Raw genomic sequence first — 23762 nt, forward strand, 5'->3', positions numbered from 1 at the left:
TGTGGGGGCCAATTAAAATCCTCGGGAGAGGGTGAGTGACTCCAAGCTGGCCTGGCACAGGGGAGGGAGGGAGGGAGCTGCACCAGGGGCAGCCCTGAACGCCCTGTACGGAGGGAATCGCAAGGGACAGTGACTCAGGGCCAGGGATGGACTCGGCGTGTGAGAAGCATTTTAAAACGAGTTGGAAAATTCACAAGCAGCCAACGAGGTGTCTGAAGTACAGGGGGAGAACAACCTGAGTGCTGCGTGCCCATGGACAGACACACGGTGGGGTTTGGGACAGGGGATCAGTGCTGAGCATCTCTGACCGTGCCCGGGGCGCTCTGTGCCCCAGGATCAGAGCCCCTGACCCCGCTGTTCCCGGGTCCCTCTGGCCCCCAGGATCAGGCTCTGGGTTCCCCTGTCCCCCAGGGTCAGACCCCCTGTCCCCCCCGTGTCCGGGTCCCCCTCTGTCCCCCCCTGTCTCCCCCATCCCCCGTCCCCCCTCGCCCCGCAGCGTCCGCGGCCCCACAGCGCCCTCCGGCGGCTCCCGGCAGCGCTGCAGCGACCCCCGAGCCGCGGCCGCAGCGCGCTCAGAGCAAGGAGCGCCCGCACCGCTCCCGCATCGCCTTCTTCTGCAAAACCCCCAAAAACACCCGCCAAGGCTGCTGCTCAGAGCGCTGTTCCCCTGCTTTATTCGTGTCCGGCTGCAATTAGCACCGTAATGCCGTCAGAGCCTCGCACAGGGAGCCCAGGCGTGGTTATTGCTGCTGTACCCCCTGCTCCCCCACTCCCGGCTGCAGTGCGAGCTGCTCTTTGCCCGTGGATACATCCGGATTCAAGGCCAGAGCGAGTTCACAGCTGCAGTTTAAGGATCAGTCTCAGTGGGGATTTGAGCCGTGGAGATAACCCAGAGCAGTGGCCACGAGAGGGGACCTGGCCAGTGCTGTCACACCTGCAAGACACACTTTGGGCATGGACCAAAGTGCCACCTTTCCCTGCTGTGTGCCGGGCTCCATCACTCCACTGCTATGGTCAGACAGCCCAGGCCCTCTGCAGGGCTGGGACATGGCCCAAGGAATGGGCCCAGAATTGGGTTTGGGTCCTGTGCTCTTCCTGCCCACTGAGAGGAATGGAGGTGTAAGAGAAAAGTATTGCTTACCCCACTAGAAAGTCACAGGGACAAAGGTTTCCAGACCCCATGGGCATCCATGTCACACACAGTGCTCCAAGTCCTCTGCTCCAAGCCAGAGCAGAGAGTCCCCAGCTCTGTCTCATCCTTGGCAGATGCTCCAGCACTGGCCCCTTTGGTTTTCCCAAGCTCCTGGCTGGAAGTGGGCAAGGGCAGGTGTGGCAGACAACTACAGGCTAGTCATTTTCCAAAAATACTCCTGGGCTTTGGGGTTCCTTCCTACCAAAGTGTGGCCCAAGACCACCCACCCCCAGGTAAGATCCAGCCCCAGGTCACCCAACACACCATTTCAGAAATCTGCAATACTTTAATCAAACCCTACTTAAGGCCATTGTTACTTCCATGATTGCACATATTCCTGCTTCTCAAAAGCACAAATACCTTCATTACCACGCCAAGGACAGGGCCAAGCCTCCCCCTCCCCGTGGCCAGCCAGGGTGACCAGTGTCTCCCAGTGCTCCCAGTGCCTCCCAGTGCCCGTGGCCACGGCCAGAGGAGCTGATCCCAGATGGCTGAGCAGGCAGCAGGGACAAGTGCCAGGAGCTGAGTGACAGCTCAGATGTACCCCTGAGCTCCTGCCAAGGCTCATCTCACCCAGCCACCCAGAGCCAGGAGAGATGAAGTACCAGGGCTGAGAGCTGGAATGGCCATGGAGCACAAGGTCATGGCACAGAACTGGGGCTCTCAAAGTCACCACTGCTCTCCAGCACATGCAGAGGCTGCAGCAACCCAAGGCAGGCTCCAGGTAGTGGGAAGAGACATCACTGAAGTGACAGCACCCAGAAATGATTTACAGCGTAGTCCAGTCACATCAAGGGGCAATAAAACTGTGAGTGGCTCCAGGACAGGTGCCCCATTTGGTGAGATGAACAGTGGCTTTTAAAAAGATCACTAAATCCCATCAGTGCTACCATACAAACCTCATTTATTTTAAAGGCTGCCATTAAAGTGCCTTTTATCCCTAGCAATAGGCAGTTTAAAATTGCAAATAACTTCTCAGATCAGTCAGCAACCATCTTCATTCCACCGGAGAGAAGGGCAGTGCTTCAGGCTGGCCCTTGGGGACAAAAGGGTTCTTGGGCATTGTGTGGAGGTTTCTGGATGAGCAGGAATGCTGAGCAGCAGGACCATCCCACGGCTTTGCTGTGCTGTGCTGTGCAGGATCTCTGCTGAGCTGTCCAGGACTTCACCTTCCAGAGAGCTCTGGGGATCCCACGCAGTGTCACCTGCAGCGTGGCTGTGTCCCAGCAGGAGCTGTCCCAGTGGGAAGTGTGTCCCAGTGGGATCCATGTCCCAGTGGGGAGCTGTCCCACCAGAAGCTGTCCCAGGCTGGCTCACTCAGCTCCGTGCTGCCCGGGGCTGTCCTGGCTCACTCAGCTCCGTGCTGCCCGGGGCTGTCCTGGCTCACTCAGCTCCGTGCTGCCCGGGGCTGTCCTGGCTCACTCAGCTCCGTGCTGCCCGGGGCTGTCGCTGTCCTGCAGCAGCGGGGTGGTCTCGGAGGAGGGGCTGGCTCTGCTCGGCCTGGCGGGGGCTCGGGGGCTCTTCTGGGCAGCTTCTCTCTGCAGGGGAGGGACAGAGGTCACAGCCTGGCCACCCCAGCGGTGCCACCACGTCCCCACCCAGGGCACGGACCCACTTGTTCAATGGAACGTTTTTGTGCCTCCTTCCTGCAGCTCTCGCCGTACCCAAATGAGATCATTTCCATTCCTGCCCACCTGTAACACCACCCGAGCACCCAGCCTGAGGAGCTGTGGGACAGTCACCGAGATGGAAGGGACAGGGACAGGGACAGTCTGCTGAGGGACACAAGCGCCTGGAGAGCCCCAGGCAGGAGCTGAGGCACACGCAGGCAGACTCCTTCCCAGGATAAGGGAGGTGCAGCCTCTGGGGCAGCGTGGAAGGTGCTGCCTTCTGGCACCAAGACGGCTCCTCCTCCCCAAACACACCTGCAGAACAGGTGCACCACCCTCAAAGCCCAGCCAGCGACGCCTTCCAGTGGACCACGTGGGCCCTGACCCTAAATCAGGTGGGCCCTGACCCTAAATCACATGGGTCCTGACCCTAATTAATGCAGGAAGCTCAGGAGGGAGCAGCAGGTGACAGCAGTGGGTCACTCCTGCTGCAGGGGACAGGGACACCAAGCTGGCCTCACCCAGAGCCTCTTGCTGGCTGGGGATGTGGACTGGGGTGTCGTGCAGGGACTGTGAGGCTCGTGTAACCCTTTGAGTGCTGCCCATTCCTGCTCTAGGGTGGGCACCAGTGATACCACCAGGAACACCTGGAGACTCTCTGGGCATGGTGGCATTTGGCTGAAGCTTGGATTTGAGGATCTTGGAGGAATTTTCAACCTTAATGAGTCTGAAAGTGTCTAGAGAGCCCAGGTGAGGGGATGCAGTCAGGGCAAAAAGGATGGTTAATGTTCAAGAGTCACCTCCTCCAAGTTGAAGAATACTCCACCCTAACAAGCATCCCGAGGCAGGAAAAAAATGCCAGCAGGGCAACATGGATGGACCAGGAGCTCCAAACAGAAATGCAGGAAGGAGACACGTGGAAGGTGGGAGCGGGGACAGGTAACCTGGCAGGAACACAGGGAAACTCTCCCAGCATGCAGGGATGAAGAGAGGAAAGCCAAAACCCAACTGGAACTGAATCCAGCCAAGGATGTCAGAGACAAGAAAGGCTTCTCTGAGTACCCAGGTGACAAAGGAAAGAGGAGGGAACCACAAGGGCCTGGGGCTGAATGAGGCAGGGGACCCCAGAAACCAGGGGAAAGTCCAGAGCAAGGAATTTGCACCCTTGGTGGAAGAGGATGAGGTCAGAGAACATGAAGGAACCTAGACATGCACAAATCCATGGACCAAGATGGGACGAGTGGGCTCGTGTCACAGCAAGGCCACTCCCTGTCGTCTTTGACCAGCCCTGGCTCAAAGACTGAAGGAAAACAGATCTTGAAAAGGACCAAGGAAGATCTCAGAGCTACAGACCAGTCAGCCTCCCTTCATGCTCCAGAAAGTGATGCAGCAGATAATTCTAGGAACCACTCCCAGCACATGAAGGACAATGAAATCATCAAGAGGAGTTCCTGGGCTTCAGCAAGGGCCACCTGTGCTTGATCACCTGTGATGAAATGAGTGGCCTGGCAGACCAGGGGAGAAGAGGGGCATTGTCCAGCTGCACTCCAGGCTTTGGGCACCATCTCCCATGAAAACCTCCCAGGGAAGCTGAGGGAGTGGGGATTGTTTGAGCAGACTGAGAACTGGCTGAGCAGTGGGAGGCCAGTAAGCACCAGTGTACACCAGGGGTCACTTCTGGGTCCAGGCCTGTTTAACATCTTTATTAATGATCTGCAAAACCTGGGGGAGCGGCTGGTACACCAGAGGGAGCTCAGCAGGCTGAGGAAGGGCCTGGAAGGACCTCATGAAGTGCAACAAGAGGATGTACAATGTCCTTCACTCGGGATGAACAGCCCCACACACCAGCACACCCTAAAGGTCACCAGCTCTGCAGCAGTCTGGCAGAAAGGACCTGAGGGTCTTGGGGACAGCCAGCTGATTCCTGGGCTGCACTGGGAGTGCTGCCAGCAGCTCCTGGAGTGATCCTTGCCCTCTGCTCATCACTGGAGAGGCGGCACACGGAGCACTGTGCTCAGCTCTGGGCTGCCCAGCACAAGAGAGAGATGGAGCTGCTGGGAAGAGTCCAGCAAAGGAGCACTGAAGGGATTTTGAGACTGGAGTCTCTCATGTGAGCAGAGGCTGAGAGAGCTGGGCCTGTGCAGCCTCCAGAAGAGAAGGCTCAGGGGGATCTTAGCACTGGAAACAAGGTTCTGAAGGCAGGGTGTAAGGACAGAGCCAGGCTCTTCTTCGTGGTGGTGTCCAGGGGCAGGACAAGAGCAAAGGGACACTTAAACACCTCAAGGGGATTCCATCTGCACGTTAAGAAATACTTTTTTTTCTTCTTTTTTTTTTTTTTCCTGTGAAAACTGTAAAAAACGGGAAGAGGCTGCCCTGGGGAATCTCCACTCCTGAAGACATTAAGAGACATCTGGACATGGTGCTGAGCTAGGTGACTCTGCCTGAGCAGAGGGATTGGGGTAGATGACCTCCAGAGGCCCCTTCAACCTCAACGACTCAGTGACTTTGTGTTCCTGTAATACAAACCCAGATATTTGATACATCAGAAATTCCCTCCTGGAAGCCTCCCTGCTGAGGGGAGGGGTGACACCCACCAGTGGACTGACCTCTGTTACCCCATTCAAAAAAACTTACCTCTGGAACTCAAACACTCAGAGAGAGAGGCAAACAGGCAAGGAAAGTGTTTCCTCACACCAATCCTACTCTCCCCCTGATCCCTGCTGACATTGCTCGGGCTGCAGGTCAGGTACACCAGGAGAAACAACACGAGCATTGCTTGCAACCTGGTTAAATGCCAGCATTAAGACATCTAAACTGGCCCAAATAAAGCCATGAGACAACACTGCTCCATCAAAGCTGGCCAGGAGGGCATGGCTGGCACATGTGGACAGCAGAGGTTTCATTTGATTGGTTTGAAGTGGAGTTTAATCACATCAGGAGGAGAGAAAAGCGCGTTACCTTGACTGGGTACCCACCTACAGTCTGGCTTCCTTCAACACCGTCCCCTTAACTGGAGGCAGCTTTGTGGCACAGGTGGCCTGGTTTGCCTTATTACTGTCTGAGCTCTTTTTATTGCTACTCCAAAATAAAGAGCACTTCTCCTAGAAGACAATCAGTCTGGTTTATGGTGCACTCAACTTTCATGAGGGTTCCAATTTTCGGAGGAGATTTGAGGAATCACCGTTTAACTAGAATCTAGTTATTAATGAAGATTTCGGAATTTAGATTAAGCTAAGTCCTATTTAGGATTTTGTTCAGTGTCAAGCCAGTTTTAAAATGGTCTGTTTGCCTTTTGAAAATGTCAGCACACATCATGCCACAATGGCAGAGAGCTACAACCTCCGGGGGTATTTTACACCCGTACAGACGATGCATTTTTAGAGCTGTGAGTCCAACAGATGCATTTCAAACTGGCTCCACCATAAACTAGACGAAGATTTCAGTGTTTCACAGCACCTCATCTGCACTGGCCTCAGAGCACACTGCTCCCTCCAGAAGCCAGAGGGAGACGAGACACCCGAGGGAGGAGCTGGGTGCAGGGAGCCCTTCACGCTGGCAGACACGTGAAGGTGTGGGGACAATGTCCCTGCTCAGTGTCCCCTCTGACATCGCCTGTGGCTTCGGGAGGCAGAACTGTGCACGATTAAGCAATCACAGCTAGATCAGCAACACTTCAATCAATTGAGGAACACACCTTGGCTGCAAATCGCTGGCTTCCAGTTTACAACCTCTTATCTCCTCATTAGGTGGAGACGTTTTCATGTGTTGTTGTGCAGCTTTCTTAGAGATTTCTAAAGCCACTGAGGCTTTTTAGTCACTTTCCAGGTCGCCAGGCACTTCCTGCTGTTGATTTTTAGTTCTAACACTTCATGACTCTTTTGGCTGAGCACAGAAATACAGCTGGCTTATGCCTGGGTTTGGGATATCTCACAAGCAGATATTCAGCTGGCTTCAATGAGTAAAAATCCAGCTTTTCTCCCCGACCCTTTCCAGCATGGTTAAACCTCTTTGATACCACGAATTAAGACCTGCACAAAGCAGGGTGAGGAAATGCCAGCTCAGGGCTGCATAAGGGGTTGGAAAGAGCTGCCCAGCCCTTTTTCAGAGCCCCTGGGCACAGGCAGCAGAGTGCAGCCTGTCTGCCAGCCAGCCACCACTCCCGTGTGCTGAAGGGGAGCAGCTCACCCCAGGACCACCCTGGCAGCACAGGAAGGGCTTGGTGGTGAGCTCGGGGCACCAGCATCCCTCCCACCCTGCAGGGAAGTGCGTGGAGGAACAAGGGGATTTGGGATCATGTGTTTAAGTCACTTAAGTAATTGTAGACTTGATTAAAATCCAATTAGGTGGCACTCCGAGAACCCTGGCACTGTTTAAGGTGGGTTTGCATCCGTGTTCCAGGAGGGGCAGGGAGCAGCTGAGCAGAGGCAGCCCCTCACACAGGCTCCCAAACAGGCTGCTCCCACCCCAAGAGCTGCCTCTTCACCTTTGGAGCCAGCCTAAGCCACCTGGCTGCAGTGCAAAGCTAAATCAGCTCCCTTTGATACAGGGCTAAGTTAGATCCCTACTTGCAGAGCTAAAGCTGGCAGAGAGCTCAGTGTCACCAGACAGATCACCGTGGAGCCAGAGCCACAGACCTGCACTGAGTGCTTTGGCTGTTTCATAGTCAGTCCTGACAGCTCAGCCTCACCCCAGTGCCTGCCCCACAGCCCAGCCTCCAGCAGGCTTCAAAGGTCTTCACTTCTCAGCAAGCCCAGATCCACACAGGCTCTGAGGGTTTCACTTCCAGAGCTCTTTGGAGCAGTTTGCACAGCAAGGGCGTTTCAAGGAAACACAGAATCTGTGCTGGGCTGAGAAACAGTGGCTGTGTCCCCTCTGCAAGAACACAGCACCTGCATGTCACTAAGGGCTGTGTTCAGATAGCTCCATCCTCTGGAGAAGGCTCTGTTCTGACTGGAAAAACCTGGCACCCTGCAGGGATGCAGCACAGACCTGCTGCTGCCTTCTAGGGAGGCTGGGTTGATAAACTAGGACTGTTCCTTCATTAGCTGGGTGAGCTGAGAAATGCCTCCTCCTCCAGGAAGCCACTTCCATCACTGCTGTGCAACAAAAACGCCAGGAATGCTTCGTGTCACCTATGTGCAGCCCAGTTTCTGGCTGGCTGAGGCAGTCCTGCTGCTATCTGCCAGCACCTGGCACCAGCAGGAGATTGTTGGTGGCACCAGCCAGTGTTTCCTCAGACAGGTTAGATTGTCAGCCCAAACTACATCCTCTGATTGAGTCTGATTTGACTGACAGCACTTCCCAGCAGGCACCTGCAGGGTCTTACCTTCCTCCTTGCCATGAGGAGAGCTGCTGAGACAAGGAATGGGACACTGAGGCCAAGGAGGATGTACTGCAGGTACTCCATCACCGCCGGGAGCAGCACCAGGTTGGTGTAAAACTGCTTCAGCACTGAGCCTTCAATGGATCCACTCTGCTCAAAAAAGCAACCTGTCAGTGGCCTCTCCCTCCCGGCCAGACCAGCTGAATGATTCCTTTCCCACCACCTCCCAGCATAAATTAGGGAATTTGTGCAAGATTCAGTCAGGCTAAAAGCTTTTAGTGAATAGCAGGAGGCAGCTGGATGTGCACCCACAGCTGGAGGCTGCACTCCCAGGCCCACAGGAGGACAGGGATGCTGCAGCTCTGTCCAGGGCCCCACTTAACCCCACATCTAGGGCAGAGCCAGAGATTTACCAAGTATAGTGCAGGGTTTGTTCAGCTCAGAGGGATTAATGGCATAGCCAAGTGTTGAAAAGCCTTCTGTTGGTGCTTAATTAGTCTGGCTGGCTTAAAGCTTTATGCAAGGTGGAGTTTCCCCAGCACTGGGCGATGGGGAAGCAGGAGAGGCTCTGCAGAATCAGGCTGAGGAGGGCAGCTCACCTCTGCAAACCACAGCAGCGGCAGGACCACTGGCTTAATCTGCCCCGTTTGACTGGGGGGGAAGAGAATTAAAAAAGAAACACAAGCTCAGGTTTATGGTTGATCAGGTCACAATTAGCAGCACAATTCTGACAGACTGACAGTGGCCAGGAAACCATAAGGAGGTGGCAATCCCTGCTGCTCCCACCTTGGGGAACCAGGTGCTTTCCATGCAGGAGCAGAGATTATCCTTCCCTGGGGGTTTAGCTGCCTGAGGACAGTAGGAAGTGGCATCCCAAAGCTGGGATCCAGGGAGATGAAACTCAGTGAAGCAGAATGCTCAAGTCCCTGTCTCAGTCACCTGGGGGGCACCATGGGGGCTGCCTGCAGGGGTTTGCCCCTCAGCCCAAGCAGCAAGAACACACTCCCACCCTTGCTGGTATTTAACATTTGGCACCACACAGTTTGGTTACAGAGACCTCCTGTTTGCTTTCACAGAGCTGGAAGTGTCTTGTGGACACAGGTTTCACTCTCTACCCCACAGGCAGAGTGGGTTTTGCCTCTCACAGTGCAGGTAACTCCAGAGAGGCAGCACAGTGGAGGTGGACAGCTCCTGCCCCAGCAGGAGGAACAGTGCCTCCTCTCTCAGCTGTCTGTGAGGGACAGGGACACTGCCTGAGCTGGGCAAACAGGCAGCCACTCTCTGCACTGCCAAAGGATGGAACTGTGGTCACTGGAATGGCTGATGTTTCAACAGGAGCCAGCTGGCTCCAGCAATGGAACAACTGCTCATGGCAGAGCTTGGAGAGAGTAAACTCTGCAGCAAGCTCAGCACCAGCAGAGCTCCCTGCTCAGGGAAGGCAGAAGGACATTTCTGGGAGGTGACCACTTACATGATACCAGACACGCGCTTTATGTACAGGTTCAGCTGGAGCTTGATGGAGCAGTTCATGGGGATGCCTGTCATCTGCAGGGGAAGAGAGCAACCAGCTCATCAGTGACTTCTTGGGACCAACAGACCCCGTCCAACATTCCAAGCCCATGAAAAACATCACACTTCAAAGCTGGTCATGTTGACACCCATGAAGACATTGGTTTCTCATGACTCTGCAGTTTTGCAACACATTTTTACGAGCAGAGAATTTTTGTTGGACTGTCCCTGTTTGTAGTCAGCAGCCTGCAGCTAGATAAAGATGTAGTTAACTGTACTGTTATCAGGAAATGTTTGATACTGTAATAAACTTAATTAGATTTCCATAACTGCGATAAGAAAAGCAGTAAGAACCCAATGTCTAGATAACACACACGGTTTACCTTACCTCAAGAGGGAAACAGGTTTTTTTTGCTCGAGCAAATATCACTGAGCATTTAGAAAAACTGACCTCACACAACACAGGCTGCGGGTGGAAAATCTCAAAGTCCCTTTGCCATCAGCAGCTGGGACAGGGATACCTCTGGAGTGGTGACCACTGTGGGTACAGGAGGGGTGTAACAGCAGCAGCCCAGTGCAAAAGCAGTCAGTTCCAGATGGGCAGGCTGAGAGAGTGGAAGAAGCCAGCCCAGAAATGGAGGTGCCAGCTTGAGGCACAGCGTGGTTGGTCTTCAGGCTTTGCCAGCCAGTTCTCACGGCAATGTGCTCTGGCAGATTTGGGGCAGAGCTGGGCTACTGCCAGATACACCTCCTGGTGTTATAGGCCTGAGTCAGTGGAAAGAGTTTCACTGTGCTTATCGAAACAATTATGTTTATAATTAGTTCTGCAATTCTCTAGAAGCCAGGCTAATTATTCAATTAGTTTATGGCTTTGACATTTTTATCTGCACGCCCTCGCCAGTCTTTGCACTATGGAACCTGCTCGGATCAGCACCACGAGAGCAGAGCGGTGCCAGCACTCGGCTGGTGGCAGGGTCCCCCCCGGGCTGGGCTGCTCCCTGGGGTGAGGGGGGCACCCTGGTGGGCTCACTCACGGGGTGCACATCCAGGAAAAGCCCGTGCTGCTCCTTGCTGGGGTGCAGGCCTTCCACGGCATTCACCAGGGACGGGTCGGCGTTGTAGAAGTGAGGGTGGGAAATGAACATCGGCGCATCTGGGTGAGATTAAAGACACCTTAAGCTGCTCCACACCCACTTAAAAGCTTTTTTTGAGGTCTTTAAGCCCTTGCAGTACTTGTTCTGAACAAGCTTTTATATTTTCTCCTCCCAGCCAGCAATCTCCTCCCCTCCCTCCCTGCAGGTTGTTCCACTGATCTGGGAGGGCTCAGGACCACCCGCTCTGTCCCACCACCATGCCATGGTAACCCCCTGTGCCCAGGGACACCCAGTCAGACACACAGCCCGTGTCCAAAGTTAACCCTTGGTTTGGGAGCTGTGTGGGCTGCCTCTCCCTTGCTACCCCCAGCAGCCCAGGGCATGTAATGCTCCCACTGCACCCCTGGGCATTCCCACAAAGGCCAGGCACTGCAGATCAGGCATAAGGGCTTTCCCTCACTGCTGAGAGGCCAGGGGGAGTGCAAAGAGCCCACCAGTACTTCTCAGCATCCCAGCAGGCACTAGAGCTGTTTTTCCAGACAATCAAGCTTCTGCTGCATCTCAAATTTAATATTGGTCCACTAAGGAGAGCAAAGGGGGTGAAAAGGACTTACTGAACCTGCAGGTGCTGACGTTCTGGATGCCAGACTGCATGCAGGGGCAGAAGCCCTCGTTGGGGGGATAGTCCGTGCCGTTGGCAAAGAGGGTTTTGGGCGCCACGAAGCGAAAGGTGGGCACACCCTGGAACTGCCCAGACTGCTCGTACACCAGAGTCATGGATCTGCAAGGGGTTCAGCAGAGAGGGATCAGGATTAGCCAACAGGCTCCCAGAAGTGGGTTCTTATCTTGGCTGGATAAGATGCAGTTGCAACGTAACTTAGACTTTGAGATGAAGATAAACTCTCAGCAGTGCTTCGGGGAATGAGTATTTAAACCTTTTGCTTTCCATGTTTTAAGCACATCTAAAGGGTTGGTCAGGACTAGTCAGGCAGAGAAACCACAGGCTTGTAAGTCTGTTTGCTACATGCAGGTGAGATTTGTTTAAAGGCATGTAGTAATCCCCAGGGCTGCTCTCCAAGAGATAATACCCACTTTATGCAAGCCCTGGCTCTGAGGTGCTCCGTTACAGGGCAGGGACACTGCATAAATCTCTTTCGCTGGCCAACTCCAGCAGTAAACTTCCAGGGGAGTGGAAAATTTCCCTACGTGACACAGCAAGATTTTTTCCATCCTACTAGACTGTGCTGCAATATTGCTGGCCAGGTTTGATGCAAGTATCCAGGACAAAAGTTTGCTCCCTTCACACCTGAGTGAGACTTGCAGGGATCAGAGAATCACTGCATGGGTCACAGTGGGCTGCCAGGTCAGCCTGGGCAGGCCAAGGGGATGCTCATTCCCACAGAGGAATGGTCCCTTCTGATGCTGGGAACAAGGATGGGGGATTCAGGGCATGTTCAGCAGTTACACGTGGGCCTCTTGGCTCTGCTCACCTCCCAGTGAGGAGGCAGAGCTCGCTGCAGCCCATCAGCAGGACAAAACCTTGGTGGTGCCTCTCTGCATCAGCTGCACTTCATGTCACAGAGATGCCCTGCAGAGGCAGGAATGCTCTGAGCCCACCAACTGACGAGTGTGACTGTGTGAACAGAGCTGAGAGAGAGGTCTGGGGAGAAGACACAGCACTGTCTGAGAAGCTGAGCCACTTCCCCACAGTTCTGTGTGACAGGAAACTCCTGTGCCAACAAGAAACCAAGCTTTGCTTCCTCCACTTCACTGGAAGCATGCCCTGTTCCAGAGGTTCCTGGAGTTTGACAGGAGCAGGTATGTGTTTAACCTTCAGTTAGAGGTAAACTTCCCTGTAAATTCCTGGCTCCAGGTCACTCTGGTGTTTGCTGATGTCCCTTGTGCAGGAATCCCTGTGCTATTGCTCAGCTCAGCTCTCTGTTTGTTCACTGCTCATTGTTCTCTGTTCAACACGAACACTTGCTTGTTTTGCAGCACTATCTACAAAGCTGGAGTTAGCATTATCTTCCCCAAGCCAGGGACAGGGGTTTTGTGCCTGCTTCCCCTCCTTCCAGCCTCAGGCACACGCACACAGCCTGGCTCTGTGGGGTACTTTAAGCCCTGGGTGATCAGCTAAGGTCAGGGTGTCTTACACAAGCAAAAGGGAAAAAAAATAAACAAAAAAGAAAAAAAGAAAAGAAGACAGAGCCTGGAAATGGTGGTGCAAATTTCCTCCCAGACATAATTTCTCCAAGGGTTTGGTCAGCTGAAAGAGTTCTGCAGTCACAGCTGCATTTCCCTCTGACAACCCTTACTTCTCCTTTTAGCTGCCCACATCTTATCTACATCAGATAACCACATCTGGTTCTTTTGTACTGATTAAACCTGGGCAAGCTGGACATCTCCAGTGATCTGGGAGGTATTTATGGACACCACAAGATGCTGACAATGAGACAACTGCTCTGTTTGCAAAGCTCAGAGATAATGCAGACCCAAACTGCAGCTGAACTTTAACTACAGGAACAATTCCTGAGCCCTGTGCAGGATGGGTGCAGCGTGTCCTGCCACCTGCACGGGGACAGGCTGGCAGCTGTGGCCTCACCTGCAGGCATCAGGGCTGTAGAACTGCAGAGAGGTTGGGGACATGAAGGGTGGCCACATCTCCCCTGCTGTCCCGTTGATCATGTTGCACTGGCTGCTCCTCCAGTAGTCCACCTGTGGGACAAGTGGAGAGAGAAGAACTCAAAGATGAGCTGGCTGGAGTCAGCTCCCACCCCTGCATGGAATGTCCACCACCCCACACTGCTTCCACAGCAGCACCAAAGTTCTTCCCCCATCTTAAGCATATTGTCCATCCTCCCTGATTCTGTGAGCCAAATTAATGGACAAGATCCCCCTGCCCCCAGAGGCTGAGCTCTACATTCAGCTGATTTTAGTTAGGAGCAGAATTCCACAAGGGAAGAGTAACGCATCCTTTAACAGGAGCATTTAACACCTTCAACACAGGCCACAGGAGCCTGAGACTTCAACCATTAGAGGCAACCAGCCCCAACAGCACTGCAAGGGAGTGCAAGTGAAAAACCCGTGAGGAGATGAATTTATTGCTTCCTGAAAACCCCCTTGCCACATGGCAATTTAGCAGAATGGAAATTACAGCACTTGAAGTCCTGTAGAAACTTTTCTTCACACCAGAGCTTTCAGCTAACCCTGCTTTAATCAATTATTCAAGGCTGGCTGCCGGACACTCACCTTCTTGAGCCCATTCCATGAATCCACCATGTGGACCTGGCTGATGTTCTTCATGCCTCTGTTAACTGTGAACAGCCCCGAGTTGGAGTTGTTGAACTGCAGAGAGAAGGAATGATTGTTTAATCTCCTGCACATCCCCGACTCGGGGTGCCCCAGCAGCTCCTCAGCCTCTACTCAGCTCGGTGTCTGAGCTATCCCCAAGATCAATATTGCTGGGATTTCAGCATTCCCTACCAACACTTTACTCACATCCATGAATAATCCAAACTTCCCCTTGAAAGGGAGCATGCCAGGAATAATCAGATTTATTGCATCTATCAGGGGGTCTTCATAGCCCCACATGAGCTCCCCCACTGTGCGGTTCATGAACGCCTCCTGCTTCAGGCTGGCCAGGGCTCCACTCAGCAAGAACTTCACAAAATCTGGCAGTTTTTCCACCATCACAGCTGCTCCCTGAGAAAGAAAAATGTCTGGGATGAGAGGCTCATCTTTAGCAAAGATGAAGCATTTTTGGTGTTAACCAAAATCGTTCTGCTGCTCCCATCTACAGCCCCAGAGGAATCCTCTGGGCAGACTGAGGTTCTTCATTTATTCCCAGTTGGGGAAGGAAGCAGTTGAGGGCTCACAGGCTTGATTTCCCCACAGGATGCTCAGATGAGGCTGCAGACTCAAGACCAGCTGCTCTGCACACTCTGGTTTTGGAACAGCAGCAGCCTAACAGAACAATTAACACCCACAAAGCAGAAAATTGCATTATACAAGCTTAACCACCTCATTGCTTGATCAGCCTCAAGGCCCACAAGAAAGTGATTCAGTAATTCAGTGCTGGGTATCACCACCCTCCCTGCAAGCTCAGAAGGTGGAAGCCATCCAGGCAAGAAGCACTTACCATCAGCATGATGTTTGGCACAACAATGTACTCGTCCTCCGTGCCATTGGACAGGTCTGGCTGGAAGAAAAGGTGTCGGTACTCCAGGAAGGAAACAGTGTCGTTGTCATGGAATGTGATATTTGTTTTAACCCTGTACTCCCTGCAAAGAGATGGCAGATGATGGGAACCATCCCCAGGCAGAGCCCCTCGAGCCAGAATGGGCTGCACAGGCCTGGGCTTGCTGCTGGGGGAGACCAAAGCCCAGTGAGGAGCCATGGGGCAGCTGGGGAGGCAGTGGGGGAACAGATATAAAACAGATATAAACCCCCCACCCCAAGCAGGGTTAGGGTCTGCAGTGTGGGAACAGATATAAACCCCCCACCCCAAGCAGGGTTAGGGTCTGGCAGGAGGAGAGGGCAGCCCAAGAGCCAGGCATCCCTGACAGGTTGGATTCTTGCAGATAAAGTGTTCTTTCCCAACTCATTACCCAAGAAATTTAACAAAACAGTGAATCTCCTCTGTTGCTTCACCCACAGCCACTGTGAAGCCCAGGCACACCAGAGAGGTGCCCAGACATGCAGAGACACAGCAACCCACACACCAGAAGAAGCTGCACACGGGAGAGGACCAGCCAAGGTGCCCCATGCTCCACCAGGGATGTGCTCCCAAGCAAATGGGATGGCTCCTGGGCTCAGGGCAGGACCGTGGTCCTGCTCCTCAGGGCTTCAGGCCATCCACATCCTGCACACTGCCTGATGCCTTTCAGCTTTCCTGTTTTCCAGATTCTGTACTGTGTTAGTATGTAGCTCTGAACTTTATAATGTGTTAGCATGTTCTCATCACAGCTCAGTCCCACAGAACAATCCTTTTCCAGCCCCAGAACCAAGAACAGTGCTGCAGCTCCAGCCCCAAAAGTACCAACAGGGAATGGAGGAGAGCAGCCTGGGAGGGTGGGACTGCAGAGCCCTGAGCTGGAATTGGACCCTGAACCCAACATGGAAATGGACCCAAACTTATAAAGGTGTGAAAACTCCTGACATGCCATCCATCTTGGGTGGAGCCCTGGCTGGGCTCTGGTACTGCCCAAGGAGCCTCCTTTGAAGGCCTTTTAATAAATCCCTGCTTTATTCATTTAACTCTGCCCAGACCCTGTTCCAGGGAGCCTCTCTAGGCATCAGCCCAGTGCTGCTGGACTTCAGCCCACGCCACAGGGGCAGCCCCAGCCTCATGGGGGCTGCAGGGCTCTGTCCCCAGCATCACAACCCTGCTACTGCTCCTGCAGGAACTGAAGCTCAGCTCACCAGCAAAAACAAAGTCCTCCACTGTGGAGCCTCTGTTTTACAGCCCACGTTAGGGAAGGGCACTAATCTTGCTCAGCAGGAACACAAGGACACTAATAAGCTTTGCCCCTTTGTTTATTCTTATTTACAGTGAGCGAAGCTTTTCCCCAAGCCAAGAGAGCGATGTGATGGCAACATACAGAACCCACAGGGGGGGACTTGGCCAGGCCAGGGCAAACAAGGGCACATACATACTGCAGATGTCCCCTCACACTGCTCAAACAGCTTTGGATTAACCAGTAATCTTCCCACATGAGCTTGCTTAGGCTGCTGTTCAACCTCACCCCATTAGTGCAGGTACTAATATATTGAAGATCACTGCCAATGGGAAAGTTCACACGCTCAACTCAACATCAATCACTTTCAGATGCTGAGAAGCACCTGGGGGCTTCAACCAGCATCCTCAGCCATGGCAAACAGGCCTAGCCCTGCTGTGTGTGGGTCTGACCCACTGGTAATGCTCCACACTGGTTCTCATGGCCAGAGCATCGTGCTGGGCACGTTCTGGGTACCATGTTACATAAGGACCCATAAAGTTTGATATTGAGGTGACTCCACCTCTTAAATGCACAGTGAAGATAAAAGAAGAGCACTCTGAAGACAGGGTCACCCACCACCAGCCCTTACACCCATGTTTGGACTGTATCAGCCCAGGTCTGCCTGCCCAACAAGCCCCAGAAAAAGACTGAGCTCCACAACTCAGTGGAGCACCCACCAACCTCCCTGTCTCAGTGACCAGAGGTCCTGCCTGTGTCTTTAGCAAGATCAGAGCAACTAGAGCACATCTGTGTTGTTTAAAAACCAGAGCACTTCTGGGTCCCTTTAAAATCCAGTGCCCCTGGGCTCTCCCTGAGCCTGCTGATGCCATGTCCTCCTGCCAGAGGAGCCAGCCAGCAGCCTGGCAGGCAGCACATGGTCAGGCTCATGCCAAGCTGGGGCACAGGTGGCACCTGACCTGTACACGTAGGGCCCACGCTGCCTCAGCACTGGCTTCTCTCCCCGCAGGACCTGCTTGGGGTTCAGCACTTCGAAGAAATGCACTGACAAGTAGAAAGGAACAGGGATGTCTTTCCACATCTGGAAGGAGATGCTGCTGGGGTCGATCCTGACATTCTGTAAGGCAAAAAGAAATAAAAGAGAACACAACATTTGGGCTCTGCCACCCTCAGCTCAGCGTAAGGCACGGCTGAAGGTGGCAGGTACAGATGCTCTCCAGGGGATCCAGGTGTTTTTGGCAGACTGAAACCCAGCTAGGCATACAGTGAGAAATCCTATGTGTGCAGAAGCATCAGGTTTATGTTTAGAAGCCAGGATGTCTGCTGGCTTATTTATTCAGGCTTAACTTTCCTAATCCTACCCAGAGGGTTTCCGAGTGTTTTGATGTGCTGCAGACTTGGCTCTGAATTATTCACTACTCTGCACGTTTTACTTGTCTGTCCCAAAGGCCTTTGCTTGTGGGCTTGGCAGCCCCACACAGCTGAGAGCAAGCAAGAAGAAGTGGTACAGCTATCCTCACAACTGCTTGGGTACCAGCAGGGAGAGCCCACCAGATTCCCAAAAAGAAGATGGGATGGCAATGCAGCTGTGCCCCAGCAGCAGAGCACAGGACACCCCTGCCTCCTCTCACTGCCAGCCCGCATTGACTCACAGCTGATGATGAGGCAGGTCAAAGGCAAGGCACAATCAGTTCCCATATCACTGTCCTGCGTGCTGGGAAATGCCTGCAGGAGCTCAGAGACAACTTAAGCCCTCCTCAGCTCAGGGCCGGTACATGGGCACATCTGCCTCCACCCCCTCCCTGCCTCCAGGGTGCTGCAGGAGGGCAAGAACTTGTTCCTTCTTGAACACCACTTTGGATGTGTTCCAACATAATCTTTTCTCCTGGAAGCACAGCTCCTTGCCCCCGCTTAGGTAACCCAGGCAGCTTATGGAAGCGGGGCTGATCCATGAACAGGAGGAGGGATGTGGGCTTTGTGCTGGAGCAGCTCCATCTGACTGGGCACACATTTGCTGACACAGGGAGCTGAGGTGCCAGAGGTTTCCCCATAACACCTCCTCTCTCTTGAGCAAGCCTGAGCTACCTGTGAGCAGCAGGGCTCTGCAAGTCCCTCATCCAAGCCCCGTCCCTGGGAACACATCTCCACGATGCCGTGTAACCCATCCAGCCTAGCAAACCCTTCCCACCACCACATGCTGCTCTCATATTGCCAGCCTCAAGGATTTCATGGCAGAGAAGCAGCAACAGGACAGATTTTTGATTATTCTGCTTTACAAGCCTGATTCCCAAGCGTCAAACAGATTATGATCAAGAACATTTTTCCTTTAATTGCTTGTTCTGTCTTGCACTCCCTTGACCACTTGTTGCATATACATTTATTTTTATAAGAAGTACCCAGTCAGATGGAGCTACATCCCAGCTCCCTGCTGCCTTTCCCAGCTCCCTCCCCACCTGGGCTCACCAGCTCAAGGTACTCCTCAGGTGCTGCTAAGATCCCCACAACCAGGAAGCCTTAAAATTAAGCTATTTTTAGGTCGAAACAAACACAGTCATATGTCTGAAATAAAACCAGAGTATTTGTCAACTAAATGGCTTGCAAAAGGTCATGGAGTTGTTTGACCCCTCCTGACCAGGCTGATCTTTGTTCCCAAGGAACTGAAAGGAACTGGTTACTGCCCATCAGCTCCAGATGGGGCCAGGAGAGCAGCAGCTCCACAGCAGCATCCAAATCCTGCTTCCCCAGGAGGGAGGGAGGCACCCTGCTCAGTAGAACTGAGATGAGGTTTCCCCTGCAGGCTGGGAGGAGCAGTTAAGCCGGGTGTCAGTCAGACCTCACCCTCCACATCCTCTCAGCACCCTCCTGCCTCAGCCAGGACCGTGCTGCTCCTGCACCCAGGACAGCACCCGAGCTCCCAAGGGGAGCAGAGGGATGAGCTGATGCATCCTCACTGCGTGCAGGTCTGTGGCATTCCAGATGCTTCCAGAAAAGCAATATTCCCCAGGTTATGCAGGGCCAACCCAGTGCAGATGGGGCAGGCTCCAAGCTCCCTGCTTTCCCCGCAGACATCACTCAGAGATATCCTTCTAACAACCACCTGTCCATAAGTAAGTGCTTTTCCATCAGGATACACCATCCTGACAGAGCTCAGGAAGCCAGGATGGGCAAACCAGCCTTTACCTGCCCAACCCTAGCCCTTCTAGCTCCTCTTACCCACACTGCTCTGAAGACCAGCCCAGGAGTTTCAGCAAGGACCTGAATGTTTCTCATCACCCGTCATCAGTTATTAGGCTTAATGCGAAATGGAAAAAAAATGAGCTCAGGGTAATTTTGTGTCATGTTGAAGATGGGGAGACCAAGGGCTTGAGGTGAAGGGAGAAGAAACAAGGGTTGATCTTTTCTTCATCTTCTGTTCTCATTGCAAATTACTAGGACTTAGCTAATTAGGTTGAAAAAATCAGAATTAGCTAAAAAGAGGGCAGAGAGGTTTTTGCACAAAAAATGTCATTTCTGTCCTGCAGGGGCCATTCAGCCTTTTATTTGCAGGTACCAGTTCCTGATGTCCTGAAACTGAACAAAGACTTTCTACTGTTTAATCCACAGGACTGAGTGGCTCTGCCCAGCCAGCAGCACTTCCGAGGGGCGAGTTTAAGTAGGTCATTTTCGGCAGAGACTTTGCGCCACACGCGGCGCCAGCCATTGGCTATGAGGTGTTTGTTCATCTCTTTCATCAGAAGCAAATTTTCAGGGGCTGACCTGGGTAGGTGGAAGCTTGGAAAAAGGCCAAGGAAGGGAGCACATCTGCCCTGGACGGGGAGAAAAAGGTTTGGCTAAATGTGGGGATGAGCTCTGCGTTATGGCAGGCGTCCCAGCAGCAGGGACAGGAGTGCTGGTTCAAAAAACTGTGCAGAGTTACTGAACAGAGCAACAACCCCATCCACAGCCCCACATCTTGGGGACAAACCCTCTTCAGCCTCAGGACCTCTCCTGTGGATAAATGAGGTCTTCAGAGGAGCAATTCTCCAGGCTTTCAGTCTGAAGGACTTCTTTCTGAAGGAGAGAGGATAACTTGGAGGCTGCTCCATGCACAAGGCTCCTCAGGAGAGCTCCTGCACATCATCCTGCTTCCAGCTGGGGAAGCATCGCACGTGTAGCCCGGCAGTGTGCTCATCTACTTATGAAAGGAATAACTGGTGCTGCAGGTAGAGGCAGAGGGAAGGGAGGAAGCGGCGGTGCTGAGAGTGATGCTCTGCCAAGCACTGCATCCCCAGCTAATCCCAGAGATGCAAAGAGCCCTCGTTACCCAGGGGTGCTTAACCTGCTCACTCGGGGCACATTTCCTGTCACCAAGGGCGCAACACCCCAAACCCGCATTTGCCCAGAGTAAGAGCCTGAGGCTGCTCGGAGCTGCAGCAGCGACGCTGCCATCTCCAGCACCTCGGTTCTCCGGACCGCATGCACAAGCCAAAGGCGCACCAACCCCAGCCCGCAGCGTACCGCACCGAGCCCCGCAGCGCACCGAGCCCCGCAGCGCACCCCCCCTCGCTCCGCACCGAGCCCGGCCCCGCCGCGCCCCCCTGACCTTGATGACCTGCTGCCTGACGAAGAGCGGCCCCAGGAGCAGCAGGCAGCCCCCCAGGAGCGCGCAGGCCAGCCCGGCCAGCCCCAGCCCCACGGACAGCCTGCGCTGCGCCACGGCCATGGCGGGGCGGAGCCGGGAGCGCAGCGGCACCGGGAGCGGGGCCGCCGCCGCCGCCGCCGCTTTATGGATGGCCCCGCTGCCCGGCCCGGCCCGGCCCGGCCGAGGGGGCGGGGCCGCGACGGGGAGGCGGGGCTGGCGGCGAAAGGCCACGCCCACGGCCACGCCCTCCCGCGGGAGGCGCGACGGGAAAGGGAAAGCGAGCGTGGCGTCGATGTAAACACGTGTGAGCGCCGGGAAAAACGGGCAAAACGGTGAAATAGAGAAAACAGAGAGAGGAAATAGATAGGTACATACATACATACATACATACATATAGGTAGAATATTGGTCAGTCATGCAATTGACTTTAAAGATCATCTCGTGCCACCTGCTGCCATGGGCAGGGACACCTTCCACTGTCCCAGGTGGTCCAAGCCCTGTCCAACCTGGCCTTGGGTACTGCCAGGGATTCAGGGGCAGCTCCTCTGGGAAATAAGTCCCTGTGCTTCACCATCGCCCCAGTAGAGATTTTTTTTTCCTAATAGCTAATCTAAACCAATTTTTTCAGTTTGAAGCTATTCCTTCTTGTTCTTTCTCTAGACGAAAAAATACACAAATGTGTTTGTATTCATGGGCATATGTATTTATTGTATGTCTTGCCTGAGGAGTAACCATCCATCACCCATTAACCTGCCTCTGTTTTTCCATTTAACCCAACTCTGCTTTTCCAAAAAAACTGGCTCTTTTGTCCATCTTGTGCATCTGAACATGGCCCTGAATAAGAGCCTCGCTGAGGCTCATCCTCAGAAGCATCTAGAAGGCAGCAGAAAATAAAGAGTCTGTTTTGTGACAGCCTGTTTTAAATCAATCATGTGCAACATCCCATTGTCCCAGCTGAGCAAACACATCTGGCAGCTGGAGCGTTTCCAGCTGCCACACACTGTCCTGCACGAAGAGAGGGGACAATCTCATGGCTGCCACCAGGCAGGGCCCAGCACAGCAGCACCTGCCTCTTGCCATGGCCCCCACCTCGGTGGAACATTTGCATTTGTATCTTTACACTTAATTGGTTTTTTTTTTTCCTTTCTAAATCTTCTACCCTGATAGTTGCCTCTTTAATTACCAGATCAATTAACCAATGTCTCTGTTCAATCCTGGCCAGTCTCTGCTGTGGGATGGGCCCCCTCTCCCGGCAGCAATGCCTTCAGAACAGCACAAAGTAGGGGCTGTATTTACTTTTACTTTTTTAAGACTTTTTTTTTTTACAAAGAAGTGCCATGAAAGGAATTTTTCTTCAAATCCCCACTCTCCCCAGTAAAACCCAGGAGATTCCCTGAGGCGCTGCAGAACAACACAACCGTGAGAAGATCTCTGGGAACAGCATGTTCTGCCCTGCTTAGAACAAAACAACCTTAAAGCTGACAAAAAGCTTTGCTGTTCTCATCAGATTCTGCTGTTGTGTGGCTGATCCCACCCCAGCTGTGGTCTCTGCTCATGGGTGCTGCCTCTGAAGCATCGGCACTGCCACACTGAGCCTTGAGGTTCCTCAAAGCCTGCAGAGGTCACAGAACTGCAGAATGTCCTGGACAGGAAGGGACCCACGAGGATGGAGTCAAGAACCTGCACAGACCAGCTCCAGAATCCCACCATGTGCCTGAGAGTGTTCTCCAAACTCATCTTGGACTGTGGCAGGCTCGGTGCTGTGGCCAGCCCCAGGATGTCTGTGCAGCCCACCCGCTGTGGGAGAACCTTTCCCTAACACCCATTCTAACCCTCCTGGCACAACTTCACACTGTTCCTGTGTGGTCAGCAGAGGCTGACCCAGCTCACGAGGCCACAGCACGGGTTTTTCCTCCGGGCTTCCTGCTCTGCCTGGCTGCAGCTTCCTCCAGGCCATTACAGCATCATGGTTTTTAAATAGGACATTGTAAAGGGTTTTTACCGAGACATGGAAAATAAAAGGATTTCTTAAAGCATGGCTATGTAGTAATTTGTGGAGGCTTCTGACATTAATCAAACACCCTGTGTCCTCCTGCAGCTCTCCCTGATGGCAGTCAGGCTGCCTTCAAACCAGAACCACGTGCAGTTGTGCTCCCTGCATTCCAGAGACAGCAGCCCTGCGCTGAGCAGACCCCTGTGTTTAAGGAGCTGTGCTGGAGAGATGCTCAGTTGGGGAATTCTGCTGTCCCAGGGGACAGAAAGCCCACACGATGGCCAGCTGTTCAGTGCAATTGTTGGGGCTCAGCTCACGAACCGGGAGCCAGGGCAGTGTGGGCAGAGCCTGGGGCACTCCTGCGGGGGAGGACAGGATGTCCAGGATGGCACAGCACCAGCTCCCACCCACACAGGATTTAGCTCTTTAGCATTCAAATGCTTCCTCCAGCACAGCACAGACCTTGGTGCTCTGAACTTGCCCAGTACAGGCCACACTAGTGAAAGGAACTGGTGTTACTGGAGTCACACCCTGCTATCCCACCCACGCAGGGCAAGATCTCTTCTGGTGCCCTGAACCAGTCACCGGCAGAGCCCCTACAGCTCCCACCATATCCCCTTCCACAGGTGAGTCCATGTCACCACTCCTGGAAAGCGCATTTCTGTCATTCTCCCTTTTCCCCTCCACACACCCAGCACAGCCATGGTTAACTCCTCACAGCCCCTCCTCCAATCCCCACCACAAATACTTCAGAGGCGACTTCCCTTTTGCAGGGCTTCTGCAGCATACAGGAACTGCTCTGTGACAGCTCAGCTCAGTAGCATTTCCATTTGGAGCACAGCTGGAATGAAGCACATTCAGATTTCCAGTAAGTACATCTGAAATTACTGCTTGCCTAACGCCATTGAGCTTGACAAAAAAACAAGTCCACCCCTAACTGATGAGATCTACACTTCCCACCCCA

General features: G+C 53.5%; 1 protein-coding gene across 1 annotated transcript; it reads right to left on the reverse strand.

The window, feature by feature from the left end:
• Nucleotides 1-1507: 1507 nt before the first annotated feature.
• Nucleotides 1508-23488, reverse strand: SCARB1 (scavenger receptor class B member 1). Its single transcript, XM_084217584.1, has 12 exons — nt 20767-23488; nt 17144-17301; nt 14867-15008; nt 14227-14430; nt 13978-14073; nt 13331-13443; nt 11343-11509; nt 10669-10787; nt 9597-9670; nt 8725-8776; nt 8129-8275; nt 1508-2730 (listed from the first exon to the last, which is right to left on the reverse strand). The coding sequence occupies exons 1-12, from the start codon at nt 21241-21243 to the stop codon at nt 2611-2613; spliced, it is 1869 nt and encodes a 622-aa protein (XP_084073710.1). The 5' UTR covers nt 21244-23488; the 3' UTR covers nt 1508-2610.
• Nucleotides 23489-23762: the final 274 nt, after the last annotated feature.

The sequence above is a fragment of the Fringilla coelebs genome (assembly GCF_963513975.1).
Source record: "Fringilla coelebs genome assembly, chromosome: 17".
Lineage (NCBI taxonomy): Eukaryota > Metazoa > Chordata > Aves > Passeriformes > Fringillidae > Fringilla > Fringilla coelebs.

Bases quoted from the DNA above. Each gene is read 5' to 3' on its own strand.
- SCARB1 (XM_084217584.1), bottom strand. From the start codon at position 21,243: ATGATCTTTAAAGTCAATTGCATGACTGACCAATATTCTACCTATATG. The intron at 15,009-17,143 runs GTCAGGTGCCAC...ATCTCTTTGCAG, and splicing joins CGTGGGCCCTACGTGTACAG to GGAGTACAGGGTTAAAACAA. The intron at 8,777-9,596 runs GTAAGTGGTCAC...CTTCCCCCCCAG, and splicing joins AAGCGCGTGTCTGGTATCAT to TCAAACGGGGCAGATTAAGC.